At 47.0% G+C, this 13,757-nt stretch overlaps 1 protein-coding gene and 1 pseudogene across 1 annotated transcript in view; one reads left to right on the top strand and one right to left on the bottom strand.

The window, feature by feature from the left end:
* The window catches only part of BTF3 (basic transcription factor 3), a 7,500-nt gene extending 7,003 nt beyond the window's left edge, over positions 1-497 (bottom strand). Inside the window, exons 1-2 of the mRNA XM_042448478.1 lie at positions 387-497; positions 145-213 (exon numbers count right to left, since the gene is read on the bottom strand). Coding sequence (XP_042304412.1) covers positions 145-213 — 69 coding nt within the window. The 5' untranslated portion in view covers positions 387-497. The remainder of the gene's footprint in view (positions 1-144; positions 214-386) is intronic.
* LOC121920665 overlaps positions 1-13,757 on the top strand; it is a 1,182,487-nt pseudogene that overhangs the window by 991,468 nt on the left and 177,262 nt on the right.

Genomic DNA, 13,757 nt, shown 5'->3' with positions numbered 1-13,757 from the left:
CCAAAGTGACCCGATGCAGCTTTATGTTGGAGAATTTCATGGGGGAGCAGAATATTTATTTGGGGAAAGAACGAAAAAGCAGAGAAGAGGGAAAGTAAAGGGGGAATGGGAAGAGAGAAAGGGGGAGAGGGAGCCGAGCCTTACCTTCCCCCCAATGCGGACTTGTGCTTGGAGCTTAGCTAGTTTTTCTTGGTTCATGATGATTTCTTTCATCTGAAGGGAGAGAGAAGGTTAGGAAGAAGCCGAGGAGCCCGGCCTTCAGGGAAGCAGCCTCCCTCCCTGCAACGCCCAGAGAGCTCCTTCCTAACCCAAGGCCCGAGGAGGGCCTCCTTACTCACGAACCCACCGCCGCCTCGCTTCCCAAGGCAAGTGGCTCCTTTTTGTACCTTCTCTCCGGAGGAAGCGGTCCGGTCGGGGCCGAAAAGCGGCAGTGCAGCTTGGGCGGTCGCACGCGGAAGGAGCACAAAATGGCGGCCGGAAAGGAAAAACAGGCCGCGGTGACGTCAGACGCCGTCGTCGTCGCGAGACTTCGCGCGCGCGGTGACGTCAGGCGGCGGCGGCGTAGCTACACTGCGCACGCGCCGGCTTTCCAACTCGGTCACGCCCCCTTGGGAGGAGTTTAGAGTTTGTTTGGTGGCGCGCGGCGTCGTCGTTAAAGAGGTGCAGCGGGCGCGGAGTGTGCCATCCTAAAAAGGGGGGTGTTGAGGGTGATACCACTGCTGCTCAGAGGGCTGCCTTTGGGCAGAAATTGTGGCATTCACCTGAGTCTCTCTTTTTATATACTGTACATCTTTATTAATCTTAATACATTAAGAAAATTAAAACAGATTAATCCTATTATTACACAGCTCCGAGGCCCGAGTGCTGCATGAGGGGCTGCTTCTGCCAACCCAGCAGATCAGAAGCAGGCAATGGCAATAGCAAGTGCGCACTCCCTCAGCGGTTTACAAGGTGTAAGCTAATGGCCCCCAATGTGCCAAGTACTCATTTAGTGGCCTATGGAAGGCTGCCAGGCTGAATCTACCCTGGAGCCATGCCTGGGACCGAACTCACAACCTTGTGGTTTGTGAGCAAGTGGCTGCAGCAGCACAGGCATTTAGCGAGGCGCCACCAGGGCTGTTATGCAAACAGAAAGATTTCCTTAGAACCAGGGAGAGCCAAGAGCAGAATGGAAAAGGAAGCATAGGGCCCAGACAGACAGGCCAAAATAAAGCTGCTTCTGGTCACTGTGGAGGTATGATGTTTAAATGACACACGCATCTTAAGAGGCCAGAAGCTGCGTCAAAGCGACACGCCAGTCCTTAGGAATGGAGCATGGCTTTGGCGTGGTTTCCAGCTTCTTAGGAGACATGCGTCATTTAAACAGCATACCTCCACAGTGACCAGAAGCAGCTTTATTTTGGCCTGTCTGTTTGGGCCTGTAAGTTAACTAATTATTATTACTATTATTTAGCTGCAGCCGTCTCCAGAGGAAAACTTCCAAATTCTGGAGCCCTGATTTACAACTGACCTGGTCTTTTATAGTACTTTGAACAAAGAAAACTACAAATTACATTCATTGATTATACATAAACATATCCACCCCTTTACACTCATTGGATGCCAAGAATACGTTTCTCCATCCTTCCAACCCATCAATCAAACTGCTATCTCTAGGTTTTCCTTTTACTGTCTCCAGCTGTCCCTGCATTAGAGCCTCTTATTTGGGGTAACAACTTGAATTAGGAGCCATTTCAGGGTATTTTTGCATTCCAGAGCAGAGGATTTGACCTGACTTAATATCTGTCGTCCGGGCAACCCTTGCTCTCAATATTTCAGCACTATAATTCTCTGCTCTTGAGTATAGTAAAAATTTCAGTTTCAATCTATCCTCTTCAAGATAGGTACTACTTATGCAAGTAAATAGACAGGTACCAGATAGGGAAGGTAACAGCCTTCAGTGCAGTCATGCTGGCCACATGCCACCGGAGTAGTCCTTGGACAACGCTGGCTCTTTGGCTCAGTAACGGAGATGAGCACCGCCTCCTACAGCCGGTTATGACTAGACATATCAAGGGACTACCTTTACCTTTTTCCTCCCAGTACAGAGACTCAAGGCTGCTAACAACATTTAAAACAGTCCAAAGCATTAAAGATATAACATTCTAAAAAAAATTAACAAGTTGAAATCATTAAATAATAAAATGTTAAGGTTCATTATAAAACTCTTATACAACCTTATATCCCAAAAGGTTGAGATCAGTTCAAGGGCAGTTGACAACAAAAGGTGAACCTATCATAGGGTTTTCTTGGCAAGTTTCTTCAAAGGGAGTTTGCCATTGCCATCCTTTTGAGGTTGAGAGAATGTGACCTGCCCAAAGTCAACCAGTGAGTTTTTATGCCCGGACGGGTTTACAAACCCTGATCTCAAGTATCATAGTCCAACATTCAAACCACTCTCTCTCTCTCTGGCTTTTCTTCGTGAACAAAGATTCAGGAAGGACTCATCCCATGCTTTCTACAAGCGCATTGATGACTAAAAAGGCCAATCCGAAATAAACAAGTCCAGTTGCAGAAAGCACAGCAGAAAGTCTCCTTGGGTGATGTTTCCAAGTTGTGGTTCTTTCTGCGTTGTTGTTTCTTTTCAAGACTCGTTGGCATGAGTTTTTGAAAAAGGCTGCAGCATCATGGATAGTGCGTCTCCATGCTTCCCGATGCGAGTCCAGGGCGGACCATTGTTGATCATCAATTTGGCTGAGCCTGAGATGTTGTTTCAGGGAGTCCTTGTACCTCTTCTTTGGGGCGCCCCTCTTACATTGACCCGTGGCAAGTTCACCATAGAATACTATTTTGGGGAGGTGATGGTCCTCCATCCTGTTAGTGTATCGGCCACCCCGTGCATTAGCGGACTCCCTTAACGAGCTGACACAGCTGGTCGCTGAGCTGATGTTGGAGACGCCCAGGCTTCTTGTCCTGGGTGACTTCAACATCTCCCTCACGGCCAGCCATGTTCCATCTGGTGCGGCTCGGGAATTCATGGATACCATGGCGGCCATGGGCCTGTCCCAGCTAATACAGGGTCCTACGCACTGTGCGGGTAATACTCTCGATTTGATCTTCTGTTCGGATGTGGAAAATCCGTGGGTGGAAATAGTTAATGTTTCCCCCCTGCCATGGACGGATCACTTCCTGATAGAGGCGAAAATCAAGGCCTCTACCCAGATCCCCCCCAGGGGTGGTGGACCTGTTAGGATGGTCCACCCTCGAAGGCTAATGGAACCTGAGAGGTTCCAAGAAGCCTTAGAAAGGGCTCTCGGTTGGAAATGACGGCGACTCTGTTGATGCCCTTACCAGTATTTGGAATACCGGTCTTTCTAGGGCTATACACAAGATCGCTCCCAAGCGCCCTCTCAGGCCTGCTTCCAACCGTAAGCCCTGGTATACGGAAGATCTCCGGGCAAGGAAGCGGGTTCTGCGACGGCTAGAGTACCGTTGGCGGAAACACCTTCGCTTAGACGACAAGGCTCTCCTAGACCAACTATTAAAGGACTACGGAGAGGCAATACGAGCAACAAAGAATTCGTTCTATGGTGCTCGTATTGCGTCCGCTGAGTCGCGTCCGGCAGAGTTGTTCAGGGTGGTCAGGGAGCTAACTCAGCTCCCTCCCGCCCTGAACCAGATCCTAGAACCTTCTAAGGCCTGCTGTGACTTGTTTAACGACTTTTTTGCGGATAAAACCTCTCGTATAAGCGAAGGTCTGAACGCCGACATTTCAGCAGAACCTAGGGTAGAAGTGTCCAGAGCCTCTGTGGACTATGTTAAACTAGATCAGTTTGACTTGGTGAGTACCAAGGATGTGGACAAGATCCTCAGAAGTGTTCGGAAAACAACCTGCTCTCTTGATCCCTGTCCCTCGTGGTTAGCGGCCCAGGGGGGACCGGCGGCAACATTGTTGTTACGCCGGATAGTTAATATATCTCTGAGGGATGGGCTATTTCCATCTCAACTTAAATTGGCCATTGTAAAACCTATTTTAAAGAAGCCCTCCCTCGACCCCCTGGTACATAATAATTATCGGCCTGTTTCGCTGCTACCATTTTTGGGTAAGGTGATCGAGAGGGCGGTTGCGATCCAGCTTCAGGCGGTCTTGGATGAAACGGATTATCTGGACCCATTTCAAACTGGCTTCCGGGCGGGTTACGGGGTTGAGACGGCCATGGTCGCCTTGGTCGATGATCTCCGTCTGAGCATCGACAGGGGAAGCGTGTCCCTGCTGGTGCTCTTGGACATCTCAGCGGCTTTCGATACCATAGACCATGGTATCCTTCTGGGACGCCTGGCAGAGGTGGGAATCGGGGGCACTGCGCTCCAGTGGTTCCGGTCCTACCTCTCTGGGAGGTCCCAGATGGTGCAGCTGGGAGACGTGTGCTCTGATGAGAGGCCCCTTAAAACTGGGGTCCCTCAAGGAGCCATTCTGTCTCCCATGCTATTTAACATTTACATGAAACCGCTGGGAGAGATCATCCGGAGACATGGGGCGCGGGGTTATCAGTATGCTGATGACACCCAAATTATCTTCTCTATGTCTCCGACTGATGCAGTGACTGGGGATGGCGTCTCTTCTACTGTCTGGAGTCAGTAATGGGCTGGATGAGGGAAAACCGACTCAAGCTGAATCCAGAGAAAACGGAGGTACTAGTGATAGGTTCTCCTGGTCCAGGAATGACGGTGGTTCCACCTGTCCTGAACGGGGTCACGCTCCCTGTGAAGGACTCCGTGCGCAGTCTGGGGGTGCTTCTTGACTCGTCGCTTCACCTGACAGCTCAGGTGAATGCGACGGTCAAGAGCACCTGTCATCAGCTTCGGCTGATTCGCCAGCTGCGCCCATACCTGGCCCAGAGGGACCTAGAAGCTGTTGTACATGCTCTGGTAACTTCGAGACTGGATTTCTGCAATGTACTCTACATGGGGCAACCCTTATACCAAACTCGGAAGCTTCAAATGGTGCAGAATATGGCAGCCCGGCTGGTCACTGGTGCCCCCAGGACCAGCCATATAACACCGGTTTTGAAAGATCTCCATTGGCTGCCCATCCGCTTCCGAGCTCAATATAAGGTGTTGGTGATTACCTATAAAGCCCTAAATGGCTTGGGCCCAGGATACCTAAAGGACCGCCTCTCCCCGTACATTCCGCCTCGCACCCTCAGAACGTCTGGGCAGCAACTACTGAAGGTGCCTGGGGCTAGATTAGCCTCCACCACACGGAGGACATTCTCCACGGCTGCCCCAGCCCTTTGGAATACGCTGCCCACTGAGCTCCGCTCGACTACCACCCTGGCCCAATTCAGGAAGGACCTCAAAACCTTCCTGTTTCAACAGGCATTCCCCGAATAAAAATCCTGCGGGCCTCCCTCCTCTTCCGTGGTCAAGAGGTTGGGCTATGGGGCTTTTTGTTTATTATTTTTTTGTAATGGTTGTCTGCACTGTATTTGTATTTTAACCTTTTCTCTGTATTGATTGTTGTTTTAACTTTGATGTAAGCCGCTCTGATCGTTGGAAGGGCGGGATATAAATAAAAATTTTATTATTTATTTATTATTATCCTAGAAATGTGTCCTGCCCAGTGCAGCTGCGTCCTCAATAGCATAAACCACTCTAGGATGCAGATAATCTGGCACCGGGACAGGAAATCATTTCGAGTATTCAGACATTCTTTTACTACCTCTATAACTATTCTGGGCTGCAGTCCCCTTATTGCATTATTTCCTTCAATTAGAGCACTGTTTTGTTTTTGGAAGAAGACTGGGGCAAAGAAGGTATTCTACAGTTCTGCTTTCATTCTGTCCTCTGTAAATATTTCAGTGTTTTCTCTGTACAGTAGCCCTACCATTTTCTTGTTCTTTTTGCTCTGAACCAAATACAAAAGCCAAATACAGAAAACAAAAACACTCTAGCAAGCACATTCTGAACTTTAGCTTTTTGGACTTTCCTCCTATAAATGCTGTACTTTGTATTTGTATTTGGTGGTTTCCTCTGTTTTCCATTTCTTATATAGGTCTTTTAAATCTCAACTCATGTGAAAGTTCTTTGTACATCCACCTTGGTTTCTTTAGATACCTCTCACTTTTCTTCTTCGCAAGAATGATTTGCAACAGTTCTTTCAATATTCCACCTTTAAGAAACATTTCTATGATTCTATGATTCTATCCATCCATCATGAGTTCTCTTCCCTGCCTTGGTGCATTTCTGACCCTGGGAATCCACCCACTGTTTCTCTAAGGTCATTAAAGCAGGGCACACAGAAAAGTCTACCCAGAAAGTGCATTAAAAAGGCAGGGTCCAATCTCCCAGTTAACCACTTACCTGACCTCCAAAGTAGGATCCCCAACGTTTTGTTACATTCCCCATACAATTGGGATGGGGAGACTGAACTAAACACTAAGGAAGCCGTAATGCACACAAGATTAAGCAGTGGGAAGGCATCTTTCTGAAATGCAAAAACCCTTCCCCACCCCAGGTGGGAACAGGGGTACAATCCTGGGGCAGGAAAAGACAATGGAGATGTTGCCTTTGACTTTAGTGGGAATGCACTCTTCCTTTAGCTTTCCCACTGAGACACTTCCTATTCCCTCACAATGGGCAAGGATTTCTGTTTTGTACAACTAGGGATAGAAAAGCGTCCCCTACAAAAGCTTTCTTTTTGTATGTTAAACTGAGGTAGAAAGTGTGTTGGAGGTCAATGCCTGTGCTAACCCCATTATAGTTAGCAAGTTTAGCACAGGAACCTACAAGCCCTCTAGTGTTAAGTCCTTGTAATCCTGTCTCCAAGGTTAATTAAAGGGACTGCAACCAGAAAGAATGCAGTGTGAAAACGGCTCAGTCCTGTGCAATTGTGGGATTTTGTAGTTTGTTGTGGTATCAAAGCTCTCTAACAGAGAGGGCCAAATATCTTGCAAAACTGCAAATCCCAAAATTCCATAGCACTGAGCCATGGCAATTAAAATGGTGTCAAACTGGATTACTTCTGCAGTGTGTATGCAGCCTTACTCATAGGGAAAAAATGGTGCCTGTTTAGCGTCACCACTACTTCAGGTCCATCACGATTTGTTCCCTGAGCCTGAGGCAGTTATATCATGCTGCCTGATGATAGAGCTGTTGTGTGAAATAGTGTTTGTTCACTTGGTAAGGTACTTGGTGCACTTGGTGCAAGCATGTAAACTGCAGCCCCTTAAGAATGCTTGGAGTACAATTGTTTTGGGTCCTGAGAGGCTGCCAAGAGGAGTTTCTGTGAGGTAACTTCTGAACAAGAGTCAGACACTGAAAAGCAGGAGGGAATGAAAACCACTAAGTAGATAAGTTGGCAAAGTGAAAAAGTGCAGCCAAATGTCCCAGAGTTATGTGATTCAGACCCATCATTCCCACTTGTTGAACATGCTTCAGAATCTACTCTTTTCAAAAGAACCGCTAGGAAATTAGTGTCTGGAAAAACCGGGGGGGGGGGTTGCGTTTGCCTCGCTTTATTGAGGATTGGAACCGATTTCAAATGGGAACGATGGTCATATAACCCGATCAGCGATTCGCTTTAAATCATATTGGGAACACTCCCCATCGCATTCATTCAGTAACCATTTGAAGCTAGACAGCAGAGCTGAGGTCTACAAGGTTTGTATATTCCAGCAAAGAGGCTACGTAGCCTAACAATCTTTAATTGCTCACCAGTGGATAGCTGGTTATTTAAAGAGGATAATCCTTAATTATTGTCACAGTGGCCTGAATTTAGCTCTTTAGGTGAATAACCTATTTTTTGTTTTGTTTTGTTTTCAGGCCTGTCTTAAATTAGACAGTTTTCTGAATGGTTTCTATTGCTTCCCTCCCCCCTCTTTCCCCTATTCTTTTCAAATACATTTTTGTCTGTATTTTTTTTTCTTTCATTACCATTTGTATTCCGTTTTCAAAATGTCATATTACTGGGAGGGGAGATAATTTTTTGGACATAATGGATACACAGCAGGACAACTTATATTTATAATAGCTTAAACAGACCTACTGGAGAGCGAAGTCCTCTGCAACCGCCACTAAAACACAACTGCTTTATTTCTGCAGTGTGGATACAGCCTAGTCTACTTCAGCAATTTCATCTCTGGAATCCTGGGATTTGAAGTTTCACAAGGTCTTGAGCCTTCTCTGTGCAAGAGTGCTAGTGCCTCCCAAAACTACAAATCCCAGGATTCTGTAGGATGGAGCCATGACAGTCAAAGTGGTGTCAAACTACATTATTTCTACAGTGTAGATACACTTACAGCCTATATAAGCTTATGCTACCAGTTTCTTTCTCTGTCTGAAAGGTGCTACAAGATCCTTTCTCAAAAGGCTGAGGTTTTGTTTGAAAGAGGGGCAAAGTCATGAATTCCATCATTTTCACCTGCATTCATCTGGAGACGGACTGAGAGCAACTGAGAAACCTCCCAAGATGGCTGTGTTGTTCCTGGCTTTCCAGGAGCTGGGCTGCCCCAAGCAGAGACAGGATGCAAGGCTGGCTCACCCATGTAGGCAACATAGGCAGTTGCCTAGGGTGCAAAAAGTTTAGGGGCGGCACTGCGCTTGCTTGGAGCATGCACGCGCACAGCCCCAGCCAAGCACCAGGGCGCCCTTCCCTCTCCTCCTGAGCAGCAAAGCCAGGAGGAGAGCAAAGGGCGCTTGCTTGGAATGTGTGTGTGCGCACAGCCCCAGGCAAACACCAGGGCGCACTTTGCTCTCCTCCTGGCTTTGCTGCTCAGGGAGAGAGCGAAGGGCGCCCTGGCACTTGCGCTCCAAGCAAGCACCCTTCGCTCTCCTCCTGAGCAGCAAAGCTAGAGGAGACTGAAAGGCGCCCTGGCACTTGCCTGGGACTGTGCGTGCGCACGCTCCAAGCAAGCGCAGTGCCACCCCTAAACTTTGCTCTCCTCCTGGCTTTGCTGCTCAGGAGGAGAGCGAAGGGTGCTTGCTTAGAGCTTGTGCGCACAGCCCCAGGCAAGTGCCAGGGCACCCTTCTCTCTCCTGAGCAGCAATGCCAGGAGGAGAGCGAAGGGCGCCCTGGCATTTGCCTGGGGCTGTGCACGTGTATGCTCCAAGCAAGCACGCCGCCCTTTGCTCTCCTCCTGGCTTTGTTGCTCAGGGCGCCCTTAGCCTTCTCTGTTGTGGTTATTGCTCTTCTGTGCCTCCAAGTCATTTCCAATTTATGATGACCTCATCTTGGGGTTTTCTTGGCAAGATTTCTTCAGAATGCTCCAAGGCTTCCTTGCATGTGCTGTTGCTTTTCTCTCTCTTTTTCTGTCCCCAATGAATTAGTACAGTAGTTGTGAATTTGGGTCTTGGGGAGTGTGCTTGAATGCATGTCAAATTCCTCCTCCATGTTAGCATGACTGAGAAACATGAAATTTATTGTTTTATTTATTTTTTTGTATTATTATTATTATTATTATTGGTATTTAGACCCTGCCCTTCAGCCCTAATGGCTATCGGAGTGGCTTACAATTATTATTTTTAATTAGACAGTTCCCTGTCCTTAGGTTTACAATCTAAAAGTTCTTAGTTGGTCTTGTCCTCCATTTTTCTTAAACATCCTACAATTTGTCCTACATTTTGTCCTACATTTTCCCTACACTTTGAGGGGCTACTGGGGGGGTGCCAAAATAGTTCTCGCCTAGGGTGGCCAAATACCTAGAGCTGGCCCTGACAGGGTGACCAGACATTGTCCTTTTTCAGGACATGTCCTACATTTCAGCCTTCTGTCCGGGAGGAATTCCAAAATGTCCTCCATTTTGAGCATCACTAAGAAGCACAGATTTACATCTATGTATGACTGCTTTTAGCTTTTATTTGGTCATGCCCTACATTTTTTACTCAGATGCCCTCCAATTTGACCATCACTAAGAAGCATGGATTTCCATTTATTAGAGTGTTTTTCAGCTTTTGTTTGGTCATGCCCTACATTTTTCTTTGGTGGCGCCTTGTCCTCCTTTGCGATGAGGACATCAGCAGGTCCCCCTGCAGCCCAGTGGGCTAGAGGCCTTGCCCCTCAGCCAGGAGGGCTGGAGCCTGGAAAACGAAGGGACCCGCAGCTCCACGCCTCGCCACTAGATGGCGCCCTTCCTCTACACAGAACCTCCTCCTGGTGCCTCTGCAAAGAGCGAGCGAAGCAGAGGACTCCCCTGGGCAGGCTGGCCAGACACGTCCTCCTTTCTCCGGGGGCGTGTCCTATATTTCAGCCTTCAAATGTCCAGGAGCAATGCCAAAATGCTCTCCGTTTGGCCCATCACCAGGAAGCACGGATTTACATTTATATGACTGCTTTTCGCTTTCTTTGCTCTTGCCCTACATTTCCACCTTCTGTCCAGGAAGAATTCCAAAATGTCCTCCATTTGGAGCAGGACGAAAAGGCATGGATTGAGTGTTTGGAGCTTTCCCAAAATGCCCTCCATTTGGAGCATGGCTAGGAAGTCTGGGGTGACCTTTATACCAGTGTTTGGAACTTTTCTTTGGCCATGTCCTCCATTTCCACCCTCTGTCCAGGAGCAACTTTATAATGCCCTCCATCTGGAGCATGACTGAGCATGAAGTATAGTTTTAGCTTCCCTTTGGTCATGTCCCTCCGTTTTTTCTGGAATGCCCTGCACTTTGCGGTGAGGGCATCTGGGCGCCCTCCCCAGGGGCAGCAGGGCAGGGATGTGGGGAGCCGGTCCTGCAGTCCCCAAAAATCCCTAGCATTGAGCCATGGGCGTTAAAGTGGTGTCGGACTGGATTATTTCTGCAGTGCGGATGCAGCCTTCAACTTGGTCTGCTTGAAGACAAGCCCTCCTTGTTGCCCTTGGAGTCCCATTGGGTCAGCAGGAGGGTCACCAAAGAGCTTGATAGACTGCAAATTCCACAGTGCCTCCAAGCTACTGGACATAAAGATCTATTTAGATCTATTAGATCTATTTAGAGCTGTATAAATAAACTGAATGCGGCCGATGTTGGAACGAAGTCATTGCATTTCTCTATTTCCTTTTCTTCAGAACTCACTGACTACTATTCCACCTACGCCTACTATCTGTGTATATATACAATACTGTATGTGTGTATATGGCTCAACCATGCAAACCTACTGCATGACTTTGGTCCACCTCACTGACTACTATTCCACCTATCTCTCTGTGTGTGTATACAGTACTGAATGTGTGTGTGTGTGTGTGTGTATGGCTCAACCATGCAAATCCACTGGGTGACTTTGGGCACACTCTCTCAGCCTCAGGGGAAAAACCTCCTCTGAACAAATCTTGCCAAGATAACCCCATAACAGGTCGCCTTAAATTCGCCACATGTTTGGAAAGGACTTGAAGGTGCACAACAACAGTGCACACACACAAATATATATATTGTTGTGCGTCTTCAAGTCCTTTCCTACTTACGGCAACCCTAAGGAGAACCTATTACGGGGTTTTCTTGGCAAGTTTCTTCAGATTTGCTGTGGCCGTTCCCTGAGAGAGAGAGAGAGAGAGAGAGCTGATTGCGGTTTCCCTGGCAAGGTTTATTGAGAGGGGAGTTTGCTTTCGCTTTCCTCCGAGGCTGAGAGAGTGTGACTTGCCCAAGGTCACCCAGTGGGTTTCCATGACTCAGCTGGGATTCGAACCCAGGTCTCCAGAGCCCAATGCTTAAACCATTACACCACGTTGGCTATATATGTGTGTGTCTGCTTGTGGTAATACACCAACCTTTTTAAGATGCCTCCGAGCTCTGAACTGTTTTTGCTGCAGCAACATCCCTGGGGGCTCATGTCAGTTTCTATGTAAAAAAGAATGGGGAAGGGGAAATGTTCCAGAGGAAGGTCCATGCCGAAGTCAACCCAGTTTGGGAGTTGTAGCTCCCAAGATGCCACCGGACCCCTTCCCTTCCCTTCCCTTGTGTACTGAAGCACAGAGTAAGCCTTGCAACAGCTCTTGTCAAACCTAAACCTCTGCTCTTCTTCCTCGCTATTATTATTTTTCTTTTTTACATTGCTTGCTCTCTTGAAGCACATTTTCTTGGCAGTAAACCTCAGCATTGGGAAAGGTTGGGATGAATGCCTCCTTCGCTGCCCCTTGGCCATGGAGCTTAACCCCTGCGCCCCCAAATAGCCAAAGAAAGGCCGTTTTCCGGGCCCTTTGCATTCCGCGGATGCGAAATCCCAGAGAGAGAGAGAGAGAGAGAAACGTGGCTTTTGTAGGACCTTAAAGATTCACAATGCAAATCTATATATTTACAGTGCAATCCTCTGTGTGTGTGTGTGTGTGTGTGTGTGTATGAGAGAGAGAGAGAGAGTTCAATCCTATATATTTACAGTGCAATTCTCTCTCCCTTCATACACACACAGACACACACACAGAGTGCAATCCTATATATTTACAGTGCAACACCCCCCTCTCTCTATATATATAAAGAGAGAGAGACACACACAGAATGCAATCATATATTTACAGTGCAATCCTCTCTCTCTCTCTCTCTCTCTCTCTCTCTCGATAGATAGATAGATAGACAGACAGACAGACAGATACATATATATACACACACACAGAGAGAGAGAGAGAGAGAGAGAGAGAGAGAAATCCTATATATTTACAAGTCAACCCTCTCTACACACACACACACACACACACACACACACACTGTATAAGAGAGGGAGAGGGAGAGAGAATGTGTGCAGTCCTATATAGGGCCTACTAAGAATTCAGTCCCGCTGTCTTCAGTGGAGCTTACTCTCTGGTAAGTAGTTCAGGTAGGATCCCAGCCTTCCACATTTATTTTGGCATCAACTTTGGTGGAGCAGAGCCCACGGAAATCTATGCCAGAATATAAAATTTCCCAGTCTAAGAGATCCCACGAGGCTCTTTGGGTTGTTTTCATTGGAACAACATTCAACCCACGGATACTTCTATCGATTTTTTTTTGTGTGTGGGGGGGTCCATTTAGGTAAATTCTTCTGTTGCATTTAAGAGCTTTGTCTGGATCGACAGATTACCTGGAATTTTTATTTTTTAATAAGCACTTTAAAAAAGAAAAAGAAAGAAAGAAAGGTTCAGCCTAGTCATTTCTCTCCAAGCTAAACACCCAGCGATTCTGAAAATACAAAGGAAAGTTAAATAAGGATCGTTTTGTAGAACATTGCATATATATTTGCATGTGTGTATATATATATATATAAATGTGTGTGTGTAGGCAATTTATACATGTGTGATATACACACACACACACACACACACACAGTGGGGCAAAAAAGTATTTAGTCAGCCACCAATTGTGCAAGTTCTCCCATTTAAAAAGATGAAAGAGGCCTGTAATTGACATCATAGGTAGACCTCAACTATGAGAGACAAAATAAGAAAACAAATCCACTTTGACTTGATTTGGAAAGAATTTATTTGCAAAATATGATGGAAAATAAGTATTTGGTCACCATCAAACAAGCAAGATTTCTGGCTCTCACAGACCTGTAACTTCTTCTTTAAGAGGCTCCTCTGTCCTCCGCTCATTACCTGTATTAATGGCACCTGTCTGAACTTGTTATCAGTATAAAAGACACCTGTCCACAACCTCAAACAGTCACACTTCAAACTCCACTATGGTAAAGACCAAAGTTGTCGAAGGACACCAGAAACAAAATTGTAGACCTGCACCAGGCTGGGAAGACTGAATCTGCAATAGGAGAGCAGCTTGGTGTGAAGAAATCAACTGTGGGAGCAATAATTAGAAAATGGAAGACATACAAGACCACTGATCAACGC

The sequence above is a fragment of the Sceloporus undulatus genome, chromosome 2 (genome assembly GCF_019175285.1).
Source record: "Sceloporus undulatus isolate JIND9_A2432 ecotype Alabama chromosome 2, SceUnd_v1.1, whole genome shotgun sequence".
NCBI lineage: Eukaryota > Metazoa > Chordata > Lepidosauria > Squamata > Phrynosomatidae > Sceloporus > Sceloporus undulatus.
The sequence above is the reverse complement of the archived record's forward strand: the minus strand, read 5'-3'. Positions and strand labels throughout refer to the sequence as shown.